Source organism: Triplophysa rosa, linkage group LG11, assembly GCF_024868665.1.
Source record: "Triplophysa rosa linkage group LG11, Trosa_1v2, whole genome shotgun sequence".
NCBI lineage: Eukaryota > Metazoa > Chordata > Actinopteri > Cypriniformes > Nemacheilidae > Triplophysa > Triplophysa rosa.
In genome coordinates, this window is record NC_079900.1 from 25,632,828 (window position 1) to 25,652,137 (window position 19,310).

At 38.1% G+C, this 19,310-nt stretch overlaps 1 protein-coding gene across 1 annotated transcript in view; it reads right to left on the minus strand.

Moving 5' to 3' along the window:
• The window catches only part of prkcab (protein kinase C, alpha, b), a 288,207-nt gene that overhangs the window by 21,204 nt on the left and 247,693 nt on the right, over positions 1–19,310 (minus strand). The window contains 3 exon segments of the mRNA XM_057345103.1: positions 272–445; positions 1,220–1,360; positions 9,227–9,256. Of these exon segments, the coding sequence (XP_057201086.1) occupies positions 272–445; positions 1,220–1,360; positions 9,227–9,256 (345 nt within the window).

Genomic DNA, 19,310 nt, shown 5'->3' on the forward strand with positions numbered 1-19,310 from the left:
GTTGAACACATAAGACATTTTAAAGAATGTACGACAGCAAACAGTTCTGTGGCACCGTTGTATTTTTTCCTACTATGGGCTGTGTAATGCAAGTGGACATGACGGCTGGTCTGCATGCAGCTCATGAATATTTAGTGAAAGCACGCTAGGATGTTCAATTATTTATAAGTAGGATGCCTATAGTGAGAGTGCCCTACAGTGACTCCTGAAGGAGCTTCCTCAACCTGACGTCAACTCCCCCACATAAAACTAGTTTGTCATCTCTTCTCACCACAGTCTGAAAGCAGGAGTGCAGTTGGGTGAGGAATGGAGGCTTTTCTCTCTGGGCTAACACTCTCTTCTCCACCATCGTACACTCTACATCATCATCCTGGATCACCACGTCCTTCTTCAAAATTTTAATGGCGTAAAGCTCTTCCGTCGACTTCATCTCAGCCAACATCACCTTGAAAAAAAGGAAGAACTCATTTCACCAAGACTGTAAACATAAATCTGTGAAATTTAGCAATGTTATTGCTCACAGGTTGCTCTTTCATAGCTCAGGGAGCTCTCGCTTCATTTAAGAATCAACTCAGTCTCAGATATTTCTCATATAATTGCTTAAGATTGTTAAAATTCTTATGTGTATAATCCATGAAGGTGTTAATTGACATAGATGGTAGAGGAGTTCCTATTGAGATCTTTAATCATTTTGACTTTGGATTGCAAACTTGGCAAATCTGAGCTGACATTGACTACGTTTACATGCACCATCATAATGTGATTATAATAGGATTTTGGCAATACTGCGATTACACTTTACCTCATGTAAACGCAATCATTCGATTTAAAGAATGCAATTAAGCTCATAATCGCAGTAATCATAATCGAGGTAACATATGTGGCGTACGCCGGTTTTAATCGCAATAAGAAGGCATGTAAACACCTAAATCACATTTATGCTGCTCTGATCAAGGTGTGCATGTGCTTCTGTCACGCACCTTAAGTGCAAATTGATGGTAAACATGACAATCTGAAGTTTTACCGTCAACAAAACTGGCTGTCGGCAGTCTCATTTGACATTTCTTGTGGGACAGTAATTCACGCTGATAATCTTTCAGCAGGGCAGCTGACTGTTTTATTGCTAGTCAATATCTCATTAACATGTTTCTGTTTAACATTGACGGCACTGAATCGAACATAAATGTTGTTGTGTGCCATGAGATCTTCCGTGACTGACCTTTCCAAAACTGCCTTTTCCGAGAAGAGCCAAGAAATGAAAGTCATTGAGTTGAACTCTGTCCATGTTTCCAGACGGCAAACTGAAGCGCCGATGATCTGTGGGACTGTTGACCTTCTTCCCTGGACCCAGCATTGCTTTCTACAAGAGTGATGAAAGGTGATCAATGATCACACACACCGACACACAACGTCTGGCACTAAAGTCTCTGCTGACGTACTCTACACACAATAGAAAAACGAGCTGTAACACGGTGAGGCCTGTGTGGACATGAGGATGTGCAGAATAAATGTGAGCCGGGCTTGAGCTGCTGGATAAAAACAGGAAGACACCGATCGAGATCCCCAGATGGAAAGATCCACGTGCATATCTCCAATAAGCCACGATACACACGTTTTCCTATTTCTGGTCTGTATAAAATGTACTTAAATGGATACTTCACCCAAAAATGAATATTCTGTCATCGTTTACTCACCTTCGAGTCGTTCCAGATCTGTATAAATGTCTTTGTTCTGATGAACACGGAGAAAGATATTAGGAAGAATGCTTATAACCAAACAGATCTCAACACCCATTGACTCCCATAGTAGGAAAAATTACTTTATCATTGTTTCTGTTCTGTTGAACACAAAAGAAGACATTACGAAGAATGTACGACAGCAAACAGTTCTGGGACACTTTTGACTACCATTGTTTTTTGGGGGTCAAAATCTTTTTGGTTATAAGCATTCTTCCAAATCTCTTTCCCTGTGTTCATCAGAACAAAGACATTTATACAGATTTGGAACAACTCGAAGGCGAGTAAATGTTGACAGAATTTTCATTTATGGGTGAAGTATCCCTTTAAGTGAACTTGAGTGTGCTTTAGAATTTCAGACAGGCTGGTCTAGTCTGTATTTTGGCTTTCCTTTCATACAGACACCCTCAAAACAGATCCCCCTTCTTATATGTCAAGTGCTCCATCACATCTTGCTTAATGAAGACCGAAAAACGTAACCACTGCAATCGATGTGACTAAAAGAACCTCACTGAAGAAGGTAGCTAACTGCATTGTTTTCTGCACATGTGCTTAACTTGAAGCTTTTTTCTTTCTGTGTAGCATTCTTCTGCAATAGCAACTTTATCAAGTCTGTCAAACATTTTAAAAGATCTACTAATGGAAGCACATACTATAGCAGTATGAAGAGTACGGAGCCGTTGATGTTGGGCGTGATGATGATGTTCTGGATGTCGCGTCTGTATCTGGCAGTGTGGTGTTGGTTTCTTCATGACAGTGATAATGAGGGTTTATCAGCCGCCCTCAAAACCTGTAATTACACCTCCAACATCTCACTCTCGCTCTCTTTTGCTTTCTACTATAACAACCCCCCTTATTCTGTTATTTTGCTGCAGCGAAACCCCACGGAAAGCTTCTCAGGCACTAATGTCCTCTATTTCTTTCCACGTTCTGTCTAAAAGTAAGAACTGTAGTGATTTGAAGAAAGAAAAAAACTACAGCATTCCCAATGATCCATTTTATAAAACAAGTGTCTTTTGTCTCCCTCTTAACATACAGTATGGGTTGAAATAGTGTTTGTGGCAGATCCTTCAGTTTACTGTATTTAGATCTGAACTGCGGATGTCTTTGTTCACATCACACCTCGTTTCACAACGCTTTCTTTCCGCTTCTGATCACTGAGGGGTTCATATGATGATGTGTTGATGTGTTTGTAATGATGGATTTTTCTTTGTTCTTTCATATTTGTATCATGTTGCATTCGTTCTTTTATATTTGCATCGTGAATCTTTTTAAAGTAACCTTGAGCTTACTTTTGACCTTCTTAATGTTAGTTGTAGTGTAGTTGAACCTATTCGTTTTTATCTTCTGCCTTCATTCCCTTCCACTTCTCAATACTGTATCTTGCAATAGCCAGTATGATGCACAAAAAGCACAGAAAAAAAACACAAAGATAAAGACACAAACAACGTAAGTGAGTGCGTACTTTGGTTTTAATTTTGAGTTTTGTTAGATGCTTGGTCATAGTTTTATATTAATTTATATAGTTTTATATTATATTTTCATATATCTTAGACTGTAGGTTTTAGAGGGGACTATCTTAAAACATTTTTTCCAAGACATTTTTTTGAAATGTGAAATTTGTAACCACTATATGAATTTGTAGCTTCGATTTTAGGATGTTGGGAATAACATATACAGTAAAACCTTCAACCCTATTACTGTCAACACTAACTTTACGAAGGACATCATTACATCCCAGCATCCTATTACTTTCTTTTTCATTTACCTTTAAATACAATACAATTTATTAACACATAACGACATTCTGTCAGTGCACATAACAGTTATCTCTCATTCAGCCCTGTGTGATGGAGTAATGCCAAAGCATTACTGAAGATTACACATGTTAATTCATTGTGGAGATGGCTGGTATGAATGACCTCATGTGGTTAATGATTTCATTACAGCGCTGTCATCTCAATGTCCTCTATAAATATCTCATGTACAGTAAAGCATGTGGGTGTCCAGACCTCACATGGCTCCCGAATTCATAGATTATTATGTGTTTTATGTGGAGCATGTCTAATATTAAAACACTGCTCGGTGTTCTCAGTGTAAACTCTGGTATCAGCATGTCTCTTTAATCTGTGAAAATAACACAGTCTTGTGAATGCCATCGTGTGTCTGTTGTTTGAATGATAGCCTAAAATGTTTTTAATTGTTGATTTTTTTGTGTTATTCCCATAAAATCCCTGGACCTCGGGTTAACCGGTCATCCATTTAGAACAGCAGGGCTTTAACGCATGATGGCAACAAAAAAGCACACACATCATTAAAAGAAGATACATCAACAATAATTCCTGTGAAATATCGCTCGGTCATCTGAGGAATGGTTATATAACCAATTACACATAATACGACTATCGTGTGTCCGAAGTCACTTCTATTGGAAGGGTTCAAATTCATACAAGATCTAAACAAATCAGTTCCTCCTCTATAAATGATGCATGCTACAGACAAAATCTCTAACAGATGACATGTTACATTACCTTTTGTTTATTACCGTATGTGTGCTATTGGATTAGAGATTAGGGAGTCTGATAAAAAACTTGTGATGACCGACTCTATACGTTCATTTTCCTGATTTACAAGACACAAAAGTACTGACATTTAAACCATAACACAACATCAACCATTCTCACATCCAGTAATGTGTTTTGACAGTCAGGATTGAGCATTCATTGCTCATAAAAATTATCATGTGCTGCCCCCTACAGGAGCTTTCATGCAAACACTAGAGCACTTCAGCAGTGTTCAGACATCATTGTTTTAGTTTCAGTGCAGTGCGTGTATTTTATTCTCAGCTGGTGAACAGTGAGATGTGATCTAGTGTTTCATTTGTCCAGGATGCACATGGCGCATGCTCAGTGTGAGGAAACCTTCTATAAGCCTCTATAGAAGGACAACGCAGATCACAGTCAGCCAAAAGATCATCGCTTGTCCTTTAGCTTCTGTGCTCTGCCCATTTACTAACAACTGCACTTCTTACATTTGCATTACATTACAACAAAAGTGTGCTTCAGTGGAAAACAGTGCTATGCATGTTCCCAAGATCTATTACTGATGCATAATAGGATACATTGTGCCTTGTTTAACTTAACTTATACATTAACACTACCATATGTAAAGCTGTAATTTTTATAATGTGTCATGTCTACAGTGCATCCTGAAAGTATTCACAGCGCTTCACTTTTTCCACATTTTGTTATGTTACAGCTTTATTCCAAAATGGATTAAATTAATTATTTTCCTCAATTCTACAAACATTACCCCATAATGACAACGTAAAAGAAGTTCGTTTGAAATCTTTGCAAATTTATTAAAAATAAAAAACGAAAAAAGCACATGTACATAAGTATTCACAGCCTTTGCTCAATACTTTGTTGAAGCACTTTTGGCACCAATTACAGCCTCAAGTCTTTTTGAGTATGATGCTACAAGCTTGTCACACCTATTTTTGGGCAGTTTCTCCCATTCTTCTTTGCAGGATGTCTCAAGCTCCATCAGGTTGGATGGGGAGCTTCGGTGCACAGCCATTTTCAGATCTCTCCAGAGATGTTCAAGTCTGGGCTCTGGCTGGGCCACTCAAGGACATTCACAGAGTTGTCCTGTAGTCACTCCTTTGTTATCTTGGCTGTGTGCTTAGGGTCATTGTTCTGTTGGAAGATGAACCTTTGCCCCAGTCTGAGGTCCAGAGCGCTCTGTAGCAGGTTTCCCTCGATCCCGACTAGCCGCTGAAAAACATCCCAACAGCATGATGCTGCCACCACCATGCTTCACTGTAGGGATGGTATTGGCCAGGTGATGAGCGGTGCCTGGTTTCCTCCAGACATGACGCTTGCCATTCAGGCCAAAGAGTTCAATCTTTGTTTTATCAGACCAGAGAATTTTGGTTCTCTTGGTCTGAGAGTCCTTCAAGTGCCTTTTGGCAAACCCCAGGCGGGCTGTCATGTGCCTTTTACTGAGGAGTGGCTTCCGTCTGGCCACTCTGCCATACAGGCCTGATTGGTGGAGTGCTGCAGACATGGATGTTCTTCTGGAAGGTTCTCCTCTCTCCACACAGACATGCTGGAGCTCTGTCAGAGTGACCATCGGGTTCTTGGTCACCTCCCTGGCCCTTCTCTCCCGATCGCTCAGTTTCTAGTAAGAGTCCCGGTGGTTTCAAACTTCTTCCATTTACAGATGACAGGGCTCGACAGTGTGAGCATTTCACTCGCATTTGCGACTAAAAATAGATGTGTGCGAACTGGAAAATGTTTTAGTTTAGTTGTACGTGTGCGAATGATTTTTTTCTATGAAAAGCCGATAAAACGCCAATAACGCAGTCTCAGAAAAAACTCACGTGATCCACGCAAAGTGCGTCCAGGTGCCACATTAAAAAAAAAACTGAGGTAAACGCAGTAACGCATAGTGAGAGATAGACACGGAACATACATGAATTATGAAGCCAATTAGTCATTATTTCATAAGACAGAGCGTGACAGAAACAGTCGATCCTGAGGAGGATATGGAAGAGGAAGGCGACGAAAACGTAAATGAGGGACCAAGCGGCGATAACGGTTCATCCTCCACTGCTGGTAGGAAAGACAATTTCAATCCACAGTGGCAGAAAACATTCCCATGGCTAATTTTTGATGACAACTTAAAGTACTGCAGAGGACAGAAACAAGCGTGCAACTCGGCCTTTGTTGCAAACCCTCATTTTAAACGAGATATGGTCCAAAAACACGGTAAATCGCGGAAGCATGCACTCTGCAGAGATGCGTACATAGCAAGAGAAAACAAAGAATTGGCAACCATGCAGGCAGCTGTTAGAAGGCAGGTGCTGTTCTCTGAAGAAGAAAAAAGACGACAGCTGAAAATAAAATTTAGGTTACTCTAGTAATTCGATTACAAAAAATCATTGAGGCAATTTTAGTTGCCTCGAAGCTTTGTTTAATCCATTTAACTACAGTAGACACGGAGCACTGCGTTTCCCCACGGACCGTTATTACTAACGCACACTCGCACAGCCCGCTAAACTCTATTCATGTTACAGGGCTCTCAAGTCTCACGCATTCACCGTGAGACACACGCATTTTAGTCTGTTCACACGCTCACACATATTTCTCATGCTGATAAATGAATGATATCTTATTGAAATGGTGAACTGCTATTTTACTTAGTTTTAGACTATTTTGCGAGTGAAATTTGTTGTCCGGCTGCATTGAGTGCATAAAACTAGATGCGGACTAGTGGATGCCGAATCCTGTTATTTACACATGCCATCTGGCTGTTCTGCGTTAATGAACAGCTTAATGTGCTACACGAGTGATGCTCATGAATTTGTCTGCGTCTGCGCGTTATGAGGACAAGAACACACGAACTTCATCTCCAGAGTTGCTCTGAGAGTTTATTTCACGAACATTTTATGGTTTGAGTTAAGAAACAGACATACTAAAAAATAAGCGTCCTCAGACAACCTGCCAAAATAAAAGTCCGGTTAACTTGGTATTTTATGTGGACAAATATATTACTATTTGATAGTAAAAAAAACTTAAACTAATTTAGATAAACTAAATGCAAAGTTAGTTGTTTACCTTTGAAATTATCTTTCTATTTTTATTAATGTTTCTTATTTATATAGATTTGTATTATATTGCATTTTGAATTTAATATGGCAATGTAATGTATTAAATGGGTCAACTTTTCACAGATATTAATGTATGCAATTTCAGCAATAAAATTTTTTCTAAAAAGGAAACAAATTAGTTGTTCATTTTAAGAGACCAGTCTTATTTTTTCTTGTATATTTAGTATTGCTCTTTAATAAAGAAAAAATATTTATTATCCGAATAATCGATGGAAAATCAGTAGAATACTCGATTACTAAAATAATCGATAGGTGCAGCCCTAATAAAATTTAACATTGCCTATTATATCGCTAAAGAAGAGACAGCCTTTGTGTAGTTTGGTCTGCTTATTACCCTACATAAGAAAAACAGAGTGGACATAAATCCAACACATGACAACGACAAAAGGTGTGCAGAAATGATTGTACAAATTGCAGACACAATGAAAGGAAGCCTTGCAGAAAAGTTAAAAGCAGCACATTATCTGTCCGTTTTGATCGACGGAGACAGCGACATCTCGAACACGGAATGTGAAATTCTCAAAAAAATGTGAAAGCTCAAAGCGGCAAGATGTCCTGCTTACAAAAGCTTCTGGGCCAGTGATATCCATTGTCTAAATTGACCGAGTAGACTTTAAGAATTTAGAACCAAGAACTACTTTATTACAGACGTTCATACAGTTCAAATTAAAAATAATTAAATACTGTTAGAGACAGCTGTTGAAATAAAAGAAAACCCAATGTACTTACTGTATTCAAATAAATGAAATCACTTTGCTTTTAAAGGTCTCCTTTTATCCCTTTATTAGGTAAAAACACATTATTTAATACATTTTCATTGCGCCCCTAAAATTCTTTAATGTGCTCCTACATTTTTCAATTTAGGAGCACATGTGCTCCTTCTGAAAAAAGTAAGCGTTAAGCCCTGGATGAATGAGGCCACTGTGCTCATTGGGACCTTCAATGCTGCAGAAATTTTTCTGTACCCTTCCCAAGATCTGTGCCTCGATATAATCCTGTCTCGGAGGTCTACAGACAATTCCTTGGACTTCATGGCTTGGTTTGTGCTCTGACATACACTGTGAACTGTGGGACCTTATATAGACAGGTGTGTGCCTTTCCAAATCATGTCCAATCAACTGAATTTACCACAGGTGGACTCCAATCAAGTTGTAGAAACATCTCAAGGAAATCAGTGGAAACAGGATGCACCTGAGTTCAATTTTGAGTGTCATGGCAAAGGCTGTGAATACTTATGTACATGTGCTTTTTTCATTTTTATTTTTAATAAATTTGCAAAGATTTCAAACAAACTTCTTTCACATTGTCATTATGGGGTATTGTTTGTAGAATTTTGGGGAAAATAATGAATTTAATCCATTTTGGAATAAGGCTGTAAGTAACATAACAAAATGTGGAAAAAGTGAAGCGCTGTGAATACTTTCCGGATGCATTGTATATGGTGATTTTTGTCTGAGTACTTGGAGGTCTGAGTTAAATCATAAAAAATAATTCATTTATATTATCGGGGACACGTGGCACACGGTTTCCTGAGAATGATTTGTGTGTGTCATATTGTATATTTTCACCCCCTCTCTAATTTAGGGAATGATCATTAAAACAATGAACTAGTTTGGTTTGTATGTGTCTGTGTGTTTAGATGTAAGGAACCACAATAGAGTGTGTAAAGCAGAACCCTGAAAAAAGTTTCAATGCATTTTTGTTAGTAAATCTGATTTCTTTGTAGCGGCCTGAGCCACACAAACAATCAGCCAGAATATTCTGTGATAAACGTCAGAGAGGAGTGAGAGGTAATGAGGACAGATAGACAGTCTACCTTCAGGAAGTGGATATTGAACTGACAGGCCTATAAGAGGAAGGAGGAAGAGAACTGAGATGTCAGTCAAGTGACACGGGACAGAGTCTCCGGACACAGAGAAGGGCAGAAAACATTTGGAACAACTGGGAGAGAGAGAGAGAGAGAGAGAGCGCGCGCGCGCGCGCGAGAGAGAGAGAGTCACCAGTCAGCGACAAAAACATTAACAACTGCAAAAAATGACTTTCGTATTTTTTTCTTATTTTCCAGTAAAAGTGTCTAAACATTCTTGAATCAAGAAGCATTTTCTTGATGAGCAAACTGACCTGAGAAAATAAGTCTTGTTTTTAGTAAAAAAAATGAAATTTCAGTGAATTTGTGCTTAAAACAAGCAAAAAAATCTGCCAATGGGGTAAGAAAAATAATCTTGATTAATTGAGTTATTTAAACCCTATTCGCACGGGATTAGTATTACCTGGGGACCTCTGGTCATTTGTAATAATTGCAGAGATTGTCGGTGATCTTAATCCTGTGCGAATCGGCCATGTCTGTAATTTGTAAAGTAAAAATTCCCCCACAAATTACCTACCATAATTTGAGGAACACCGAGGTCCTGTGATAATATTAGTCCAGTGCGAATCGGCATCTCTGTGATTTGGGGCGCTCATATATCATTTTTCAAGATTTATCCACCGTTTGCGAATAATGGAGGCTGTTTTGAAGTGTTTTGATATTAATATTTAATATTAATGTCATTTCCATACATTGCCAAAACTGTTGTTCTGACCGGGAGTCTCCCGTTTATTTATTTATCTTGGAAACACTTGTAAAAGCCCTTTTCACATAGAGATCCCAGAAAATACACGGAAAATGTGTCAGGGAATTTGTCCCGGGATCGTTAGATATTGTTCATTCACACGCCAGTGATTTTCGGGAATCTGTGCGTGCGTTTACACACATTCCGTGAAGATCCCGTAAAGACACATGGCGTAATATACTGCAAAGTTATGTAATGTGCATTTTTTTTGTCGTGAAATTAGGGTTGATAACGGTGAAAGATACTTATGTTTTTAGGTGGCTAAATAGCGCAGTTTGTTATTATTACTGCCTTCCTTTATTAATTAGGCCTAAATAAAATAGGNTGTCCGTTTTCAGTCTGTTGAGGCCGGCTGCGGAGAAACGCGCTCCGCCATGGCATGGGGCAGATAAATAATACCGTTTAAGGTTGCTAAGCAATCAAGCTTTTTTTTTTTTAATTTTCGTAATGATTATTTTGATTGAAGTAATGGCCAACCTTTAATCTGCATTTAGACGTATGATGCCGCATTCTCTCATATAATTTAATTTATATGGGATGATATCTCTGTTTCAGTTTGGGTGGAGTTTCTGACTTGTGCAAAACTGCATTATAGGTAAATACTGTTTTCTGTTACGAATAAATTACTCTTCTAACTCTTGTTCTCTTACCTATTTATGTTACCTTTATTATAGGTAATAAATTAATAAAATAAAATAATATATTATGTTATTAGATTAAGGTTCGGTAAATTCCGTTAACATAGCTTAATTAGAACGACCTTGCTTGTTCTACCAGTGTTAATTTTGACAGCAAATTTTGATTTAGTTTTATCATAGTCTTTTGACAAAATGCAATTTAGTTTTAGTCACATTTATCAACCCCATCATTGTAGTTTTAGTCTAGTTTTAGTCGACGAAATATGAAAAACATTTTAGTCAAATAAATATACATTAATTTAGTCTACTAAAATCTAAATGGTTTAAATCATTTACTTGGTGTAATTAAATGTTCCATACAAAGATTCAACTGTTTTGACATAATTTACTTCACCTTAGAATGAAATTAAACCAGGTCATTACTTTATTTTTCAGAAAAGTTCAGTAACTAATTTGCATTGATGGAACACAGAATATTAGACCATGAACGACATGTTCCAGTTCATTCAATCCCATTTAACTCAATTGACTCGTTAAGTAGGGCGTATTCATTCAGTTCATTCAACCAATGAAACGCTCTGACAGGGCTCACAATCAATTTTATTATGCATGCAGGAAGAAAGAGCAGAAATGGTTCAGAATTAGCAACCGTTTACATCCAAACGCCGTAAAAACCGCGTACGAAAAGCCGTCCATAACGCCGTATTTAACGGCGTTTTAAGGCTCCCCGAAAAGCGCCCCTTTTGCGCCCTGTCTGGCCATATGACGGCGTAAAAAACACTGTTTTGGTTGCACAGAGCGCCGTCTTTTATGGCGTTTTGTCTGTTGTATAATGAGCCCCATAGATTAAACGCAATTAATCTGACACCATCGCCATACAGCTGTGCTGCGCGTGCGCACTATGTGAGGCTGCACGCCTGCGTGGAGACGCGGATGGGAGAAAGGCATCAGAACTCTCAACATTTCCCAACCTGACCAGACATTTTCTAATGGTTTGCCAGGGAAAGCCGTCGCAAATAGAAACACATACGCACATACATAATCCATTAATAAAAAAATCCCAGAAAAAGGGCACATTCTCTAAAGGAAGAAAAAGGGCCTGGGCTCAAGCCCCCAAAGCACCCCCCTCTGCACGTGCCTGTTCCAATTACATACTGGTGGGCGGACCTGGTGCAAATAGTCTCTGCCTTTATTTGTTTATCTTTCACACTGTTTCAGTTTTTCTTTCGCTCGACGGCCAGGGGGTGCTGCAGCCCCCGCAGCACCCCCACTTCCCGCGGCTATGTGTGCACCTTCCGTGCTCGTGCTGCGGAGAAGCCCGGTGTTTCTGTGCAAAATTGGAAATATCGCATAAAACATTTGCGAATAAGAACCGTTTCCATCCAACTAGTCAGCCATCACTGTCCTAATAAACTGCCACTAAATAACAGTAAGAATAGTAAGAGAAGCCACTGAATATTATAATTTTCATATATAATAATACTTGCGCAAGCAGACGATTACGAAACACAATAAATGCAAGATCAGTACTCTGGTTAGTCAGGTTTCGCCGTCTCATAGTGCAGTTACGTGACTTTTTGGAGGAATTTATTCGGCAAATGCGTTTTCATCTCCCATTATTCGCATTAACTCTTTTTCGAAAAATGAAAAACCACCTCAAGCGAGCATAAAAGCTTTTTTTTGAATTAAGGTTTTTAATTCGAAATTTGCTGTTTCCATCACTCGTTTCTGATGGAAACTTCAAAATGCGAATAAAACCAGAGTGATGGAAACCCGCTGTTAACAGACTAACTCCAAACTTTCACCCGAACATTTATGTGCTTGTTTTCTCAACAAAAACATTGTAAATATAAACATGATGATCATATACCACCTAAGTGTTTATTTATGTTTTTTATAGATTATTGCAATATGCTTTAGGCCCTATTAACGGGTTTTTCATCGATCTGCGTGATCTTATTCGAAATGGTTACAAAATCTAAATGCTACAAAACCTTTCTCAAACTTTGTTTTAAAAAACGATAAACTTTTTTTAAACTCACATTTTTGTACATCATATTACTGAAAATATTATATCGTGCCTTTTGTATTGCATTAGGCTATGTTGCAAAAATACTGGCTATTTTAACTTCGCAGGATTCCGTTATATTTTTTTATTAAGGTTGTGTAAATTTGCCTCTTCGTTGTTGCATTTACTAATAAACATATAAATACAAAAGTTTTTTTAAAATTGACGTCTTTGTCATTTGCAAAAGGCAATAATATATGCTACAGAATAATATCCAAAAAAAAAGAGATATTATTTAGGCCTAATTAATAAAGGAAGGCAGTAATAATAACAAACTGCGCTATTTAGCCACCTAAAAACACAAGTATCTTTCACCATTATCAACCCTCATTTCACGACAAAAAAATGCACATTACATAACTTTGCAGTATATTACGTCATGTGTCTTTACGGAATCTTCACGGAATGTGTGTAAACGCACGCACAGATTCCAGAAAATCACTGGCAGTGTGAATGAACAAAATCTAACGATCCCGGGACAAATTTTCTGTGTATTTTCTGGGATCGCTATGTAAAAAATGCTTTTAGTGTTTCCAAGATAAATAAATAAACGGGAGACTCCCGGTCAGAACAACAGTTTTGGCAATGTATGGAAATGACATTAATATTAAATATTAATATCAAAACAGCCTCCATTATTCGCAAATGGTGGATAAACCTTGAAAAATGATATATGAGCGCGCCAAATCACAGAGATGCCGATTCGCACTGGACTAATATTATCACAGGACCTCGGTGTCACATGATATCTTTTTATGATATTCTAGTCGTTGTATCGGGGCAGAGTCTTGGGTTTTATGAAGGCCATAGATGTATGTTTTTACCTCTCATGTGTTTTCCCAGTGTCTCGTCTCTGTTCCGCATTCGTTTCTTGTTGCCTTCCCTAAGTTTTAATGTCACACTGCATTCGTTATCCTGTTTGTGTCTATAAATACCCTCTTGCTGTCTTGTGCTCGGTCATGTTTCAGTCGTCTTTTCTCTCCATGTGTTCCAGTTTTCCTGTCTCTGCTGTTTCAAGTCTAGTAAGGTGAGTTAGTTTATGTCAAGTGTTGTTTTTTCAGTTTAGTGCAAGTTAGTTTCGTCCGTTTACGTCCCTGTATCAGTTTTCCCATCTGTTGTGTGTTTTTCAAATAAATATTTCTTGTTTAACCTTCACCACTGCCTGCCTGCATTTGGGTTCTTCCGCACACGATTCGTGACACTCGTGTTCCTCAAATATGGTAGGTAATTTGTGGGGAATTTTTACTTTACAAATTCAAGACATGGCGATTCGCACAGGATTAAGATCACGACAATCTCTGCAATTATTACAAATGACCAGAGGTCCCCAGGTAATACTAATCCCGTGCGAATAGGGTTTAAGAAAAAGGTAAACCTTAATTCAAGATTTTTTTCTTACCCCATTGGCAGATTTTTTTGTTGTTTTAACACAAATTCACTGAAATTTCATATTTTTTACTAAAAACAAGACTTATTTTCTTAGGCATTTGCTCATCAAGAAAATGCTCTTGATTCAAGAATTTGTAGACATTTTTACTGGAAAACAAGAAAAAAAGAAGTAAGAAAGTCATTTTTTGCAGTGTATATTTGAGTATGCCTGATCCTGCCCTCTCTCTCATCTTCTCTCTCTCTCTCTCTCTCTCGTCGTTCCAAATGTTTCTGCCCTCTCTGTGTCCGAGACTCTGTCCCGTTCACTTGACTGACATATCTCAGTTCTCTTCCTCCTTCTCTTATAGCCTGTCAGTTCAATATCCACTTCCAGGTAGACTGTCTATCTTCCTCATTACCTCTCATCCTCTCCTGACGTTATCACAGAATATTCTGGCTGATTGTTTGTGTGGCTCAGGCCGTACAAAGAAATCAGATTTACAACCAAAAATGCATTGAAACTTTTTTCGGTTCTGCTTACACATCTATGTTGGTTCCTTACATCTAAACACACAGACACATACTAACCAAACTAGTAATCATCATTCCCTAAATTAGAGAGGGGGTGAAAATATACAATATGACACACACAAATCATTCTCAGGAAACCGTGTGCCACGTGTCCCCGATAATATAAATGAATTATTTTTTATGATTTAACTCAGACCTCCAAGTACTCAGACAAAAATCACCATATACAATGCATCCGGAAAGTATTCACAGCGCTTCACTTTTTCCACATTTTGTTATGTTACTTACAGCCTTATTCCAAAATGGATTAAATTCATTATTTTCCCCAAAATTCTACAAACAATACCCCATAATGACAATGTGAAAGAAGTTTGTTTGAAATCTTTGCAAATTTATTAAAAATAAAAATGAAAAAAGCACATGTACATAAGTATTCACAGCCTTTGCCATGACACTCAAAATTGAACTCAGGTGCATCCTGTTTCCACTGATTTCCTTGAGATGTTTCTACAACTTGATTGGAGTCCACCTGTGGTAAATTCAGTTGATTGGACATGATTTGGAAAGGCACACACCTGTCTATATAAGGTCCCACAGTTCACAGTGTATGTCAGAGCACAAACCAAGCCATGAAGTCCAAGGAATTGTCTGTAGACCTCCGAGACAGGATTATATCGAGGCACAGATCTTGGGAAGGGTACAGAAAAATTTCTGCAGCATTGAAGGTCCCAATGAGCACAGTGGCCTCATTCATCCAGGGCTTAACGCTTACTTTTTTCAGAAGGAGCACATGTGCTCCTAAATTGAAAAATGTAGGAGCACATTAAAGAATTTTAGGGGCGCAATGAAAATGTATTAAATAATGTGTTTTTACCTAATAAAGGGATAAAAGGAGACCTTTAAAAGCAAAGTGATTTCATTTATTTGAATACAGTAAGTACATTGGGTTTTCTTTTATTTCAACAGCTGTCTCTTTAACAGTATTTAATTATTTTTAATTTGAACTGTATGAACGTCTGTAATAAAGTAGTTCTTGGTTCTAAATTCTTAAAGTCTACTCGGTCAATTTAGACAATGGATATCACTGGCCCAGAAGCTTTTGTAAGCAGGACATCTTGCCGCTTTGAGCTTTCACATTTTTTTGAGAATTTCACATTCCGTGTTCGAGATGTCGCTGTCTCCGTCGATCAAAACAGACAGATAATGTGCTGCTCTCAACTTTTCTGCAAGGCTTCCTTTCATTGTGTCTGCAATTTGTACAATCATTTCTGCACACCTTTTGTCGTTGTCATGTGTTGGATTTATGTCCACTCTGTTTTTCTTATGTAGGGTAATAAGCAGACCAAACTACACAAAGGCTGTCTCTTCTTTAGCGATATAATAGGCAATATAAAATTTTATTAGGGCTGCAGCTATCGATTATTTTAGTAATCGAGTATTCTACTGATTTTCCATCGATTATTCGGATAATAAATATTTTTTCTTTATTAAAGAGCAATACTAAATATACAAGAAAAAATAAGACTGGTCTCTTAAAATGAACAACTAATTTGTTTCCTTTTTAGAAAAAAAATGTATTGCTGAAATTGCATACATTAATATCTGTGAAAAGTTGACCCATTTAATACATTACATTGCCATATTACATTCAAAATGCAATATAATACAAATCTATATAAATAAGAAACATTAATAAAAATAGAAAGAATAATTTCAAAGGTAAACAACTAACGTTGCATTTAGTTTATCTAAATTAAAGTTTTTTTTACTATCAAATAGTAATATATTTGTCCACATAAAATACCAAGTTAACCGGACTTTTATTTTGGCAGGTTGTCTGAGGACGCTTATTTTTTAGTATGTCTGTTTCTCGGACGTTCACCCAAGCATTTAGATATGATCGATTTTACTCGACAAAGCATATGAAACAAAGATAAATAATGACCACGACTCACTCCAGTATGCATGTTCTCCATTTTACATTTTGCACTGAATTACATTACATTTTAGCATTAACGGAAATGTCCGTAAAATAAAAGAAAATGTACTGGTAATTTTCTGCCAGTACTTTATCTGTTTTAACAGGATTTTTTTACAGTGTATGTAATTACGTTTAATTAGGCCTACTATTCGGAGCAATGGGATCAGTAGGCTTAACCACCATCTTTGTGCAAACCAACTTTTTAAAATAGTTTTGCCTGTAGCTTGTAAATAGCATGCCCGCATCTCATTTTGCCGCCAGGCTAGGCAGCATGAGTGGGTGAATGCCGCACTTATTTCTATGTGCTGAATAATATTTTTTTCCATTTCAAAAGGAAACGTGGCTGTTTATTGTAAGTTTCTTTGCAGTTCCACGCACGATAGCGTCAGTCTCTTCATGGAGGTAAATGGCAAGGCATGTGGCATTGACTTGGGCTGTGTTATATTTTAGTTAATAAGTTCATGCTTGTTACATTACAATCATTGCGCAACATTATTGCGTCTCCTTATAGTCCATCAATTTTTGTAATATGGAAACTAAAATCACATGGGCTACTGATAAAAGACATGCATAGACTAAAAGGCCCCTGTAAGTCGCTTTGGATAAAAGTGTCTGCTAAATGCGTCAATGTAAAATCTATTACTGTTCGTTCGTCCTGTTTATAGCACGAAAGGCTACTGATGTGTGAGTTCAGCAGCAAAAATCAAGTGCAGATACGGTTTATAAAAAGCTCTCTCATTCCAGACTTTCTTTTCATACTGACCACGCATTAAGTACTGAAATATAAATCTAAAAACGACCAGGCGATACAGATAAACAGAACAAGACCAACTACGTAAAAATTGACTAATGGATTAAGCGGGTCTCGAACCGGCGTTTGATGCTGTCATAGATTGCGAGTCAATCTTGCTAAGCAGCAGACCACCACTCACAGTAGCTATCCTCTGCTTAAAGGGAATGCAGTTTACTTTTTACTCTGGCTGACCTCGCTTATACCAGGAGTGATTTCTGGTGTTGGAAATTAGCTAATACAGTATTTCAACCGATTGCTTTTTTGCTTTTCACGTAGGCCATACGCGCTATATGTAATACGCAGGATACATTACAATGGGATTGGTTGGCCTTTATACAATTGCTGACCACGTTGTGTAACTATACATTTCCAAAGAGAAGAAGTCGCCTCTTCGGAAAGCAAGCAATGGTTTGTTTAATATTAGCAAAGGTAACACTGCGCACATAATAAAATCCTGTAAAATGATCAGTGGTAAATTGCTCTGGTCTGGCTCAGTTCATCAGTGATTGGGTGAGAACAGTTCGAATTTACTGGCTGCGGAAATCAGCGGGAGGGGCTCATTATACGAAACACAAAACGCCGTAAATAACGCGCGCTCTGTGCAACCAAAACGGCGTTTTTTACGCGCGTCATATGGCAAGACAGCGGCGCAAAAAGCGGCGCTTTTCAAGTGCCTTAGAACGCCGTTAAACACGGCGTTATGGACGACTTTTCGCGCGTTTTTTACGGCGTTTGGAATCACGACGCCGTATTTTGCGGCGCAAATACTGTTTAAAACGCCGTCAAAAACGGCGTTCGGATATAAACGCGTTTAATCTATGGCGTAATTCTGATACCATCGGCTTGCCATACAAAACGGCGTTTTTTACGCCGTCATATGGCAAGACAGCGGCGCTTTTCAAGCGCCTTAGAACGCCGTTAAATACGGCGTTATGGATGACTTTTCGCGCGTTTTTACGGCGTTTGGAATCGCGACGCCGTATTTTGCGGCGCAAATACTGTTTAAAACGCTGTAAAAACGGCGTTCGGATATAAACGCGTTTAATCTATGGCGTAATCCTGACACCATCGGCTTGCCATACAGCTGTGCGTGTAGCACGTTTGGCACATCAGGCAGAGAGCCGCAGAAATGAAGCCCTCCCTCCTTTCCAGTAGCGTTTGTCTTGGTGTGGAGGTGAGTGGTGATGAACAGACTAGCTACATGTGCTTTCGAATTCACACCTAATTATCCAAAAGACAAACTGCAAATATTGTTTTGCTAACATCCATCACTTATGAGCTAATGAGTAAGCTAATAGCTAAAGTTTCGTTAAGGCTGAGGCAGTATATCATTGGCATACTTGATGGAGAAACGACAGCTGAATACAGTCAAATTAATAACGTCATCAGAATCGCCTCATTGATATGTAAACCAGGCATTAAGTAATTAAAATGTGCTAACTTGCATACATTTGTCAGGCAATTCAGATGAACAGGATATACAAAATAACTATAGCATACCACCAGTTATTAGTTAATATGACTTACATCAAAAGTCTTTTCCCTTAAAATGTTATGTTTACATATGCAGATATACTGTATATGTCGCTTGTTTTGGATAATTTAGAAGAAATCTACAGAAGCAAACAGACGAGGGTATAGAAGGCTTAAAACAAACAACTTTATGTGTATTTTGGAAATGTCCTTTCCATTAGAGCAAAAGAAGACATGAAAGCAAAATAGACCAACATCTCAAAATGCCCTGCCTTAAACAATAACTTGATAAGTTTGATGTCAGACTCCTCATCTAATAACTATCCATTTTATATGTTGTGTATGCGCTGATAGATCTAAACTGCCCTCCCTCAAATATGAAACAAAGTTCTTGTCACCATTAGTGTGTGTGTGTGTGTGTGTGTGCGCGCGCGTG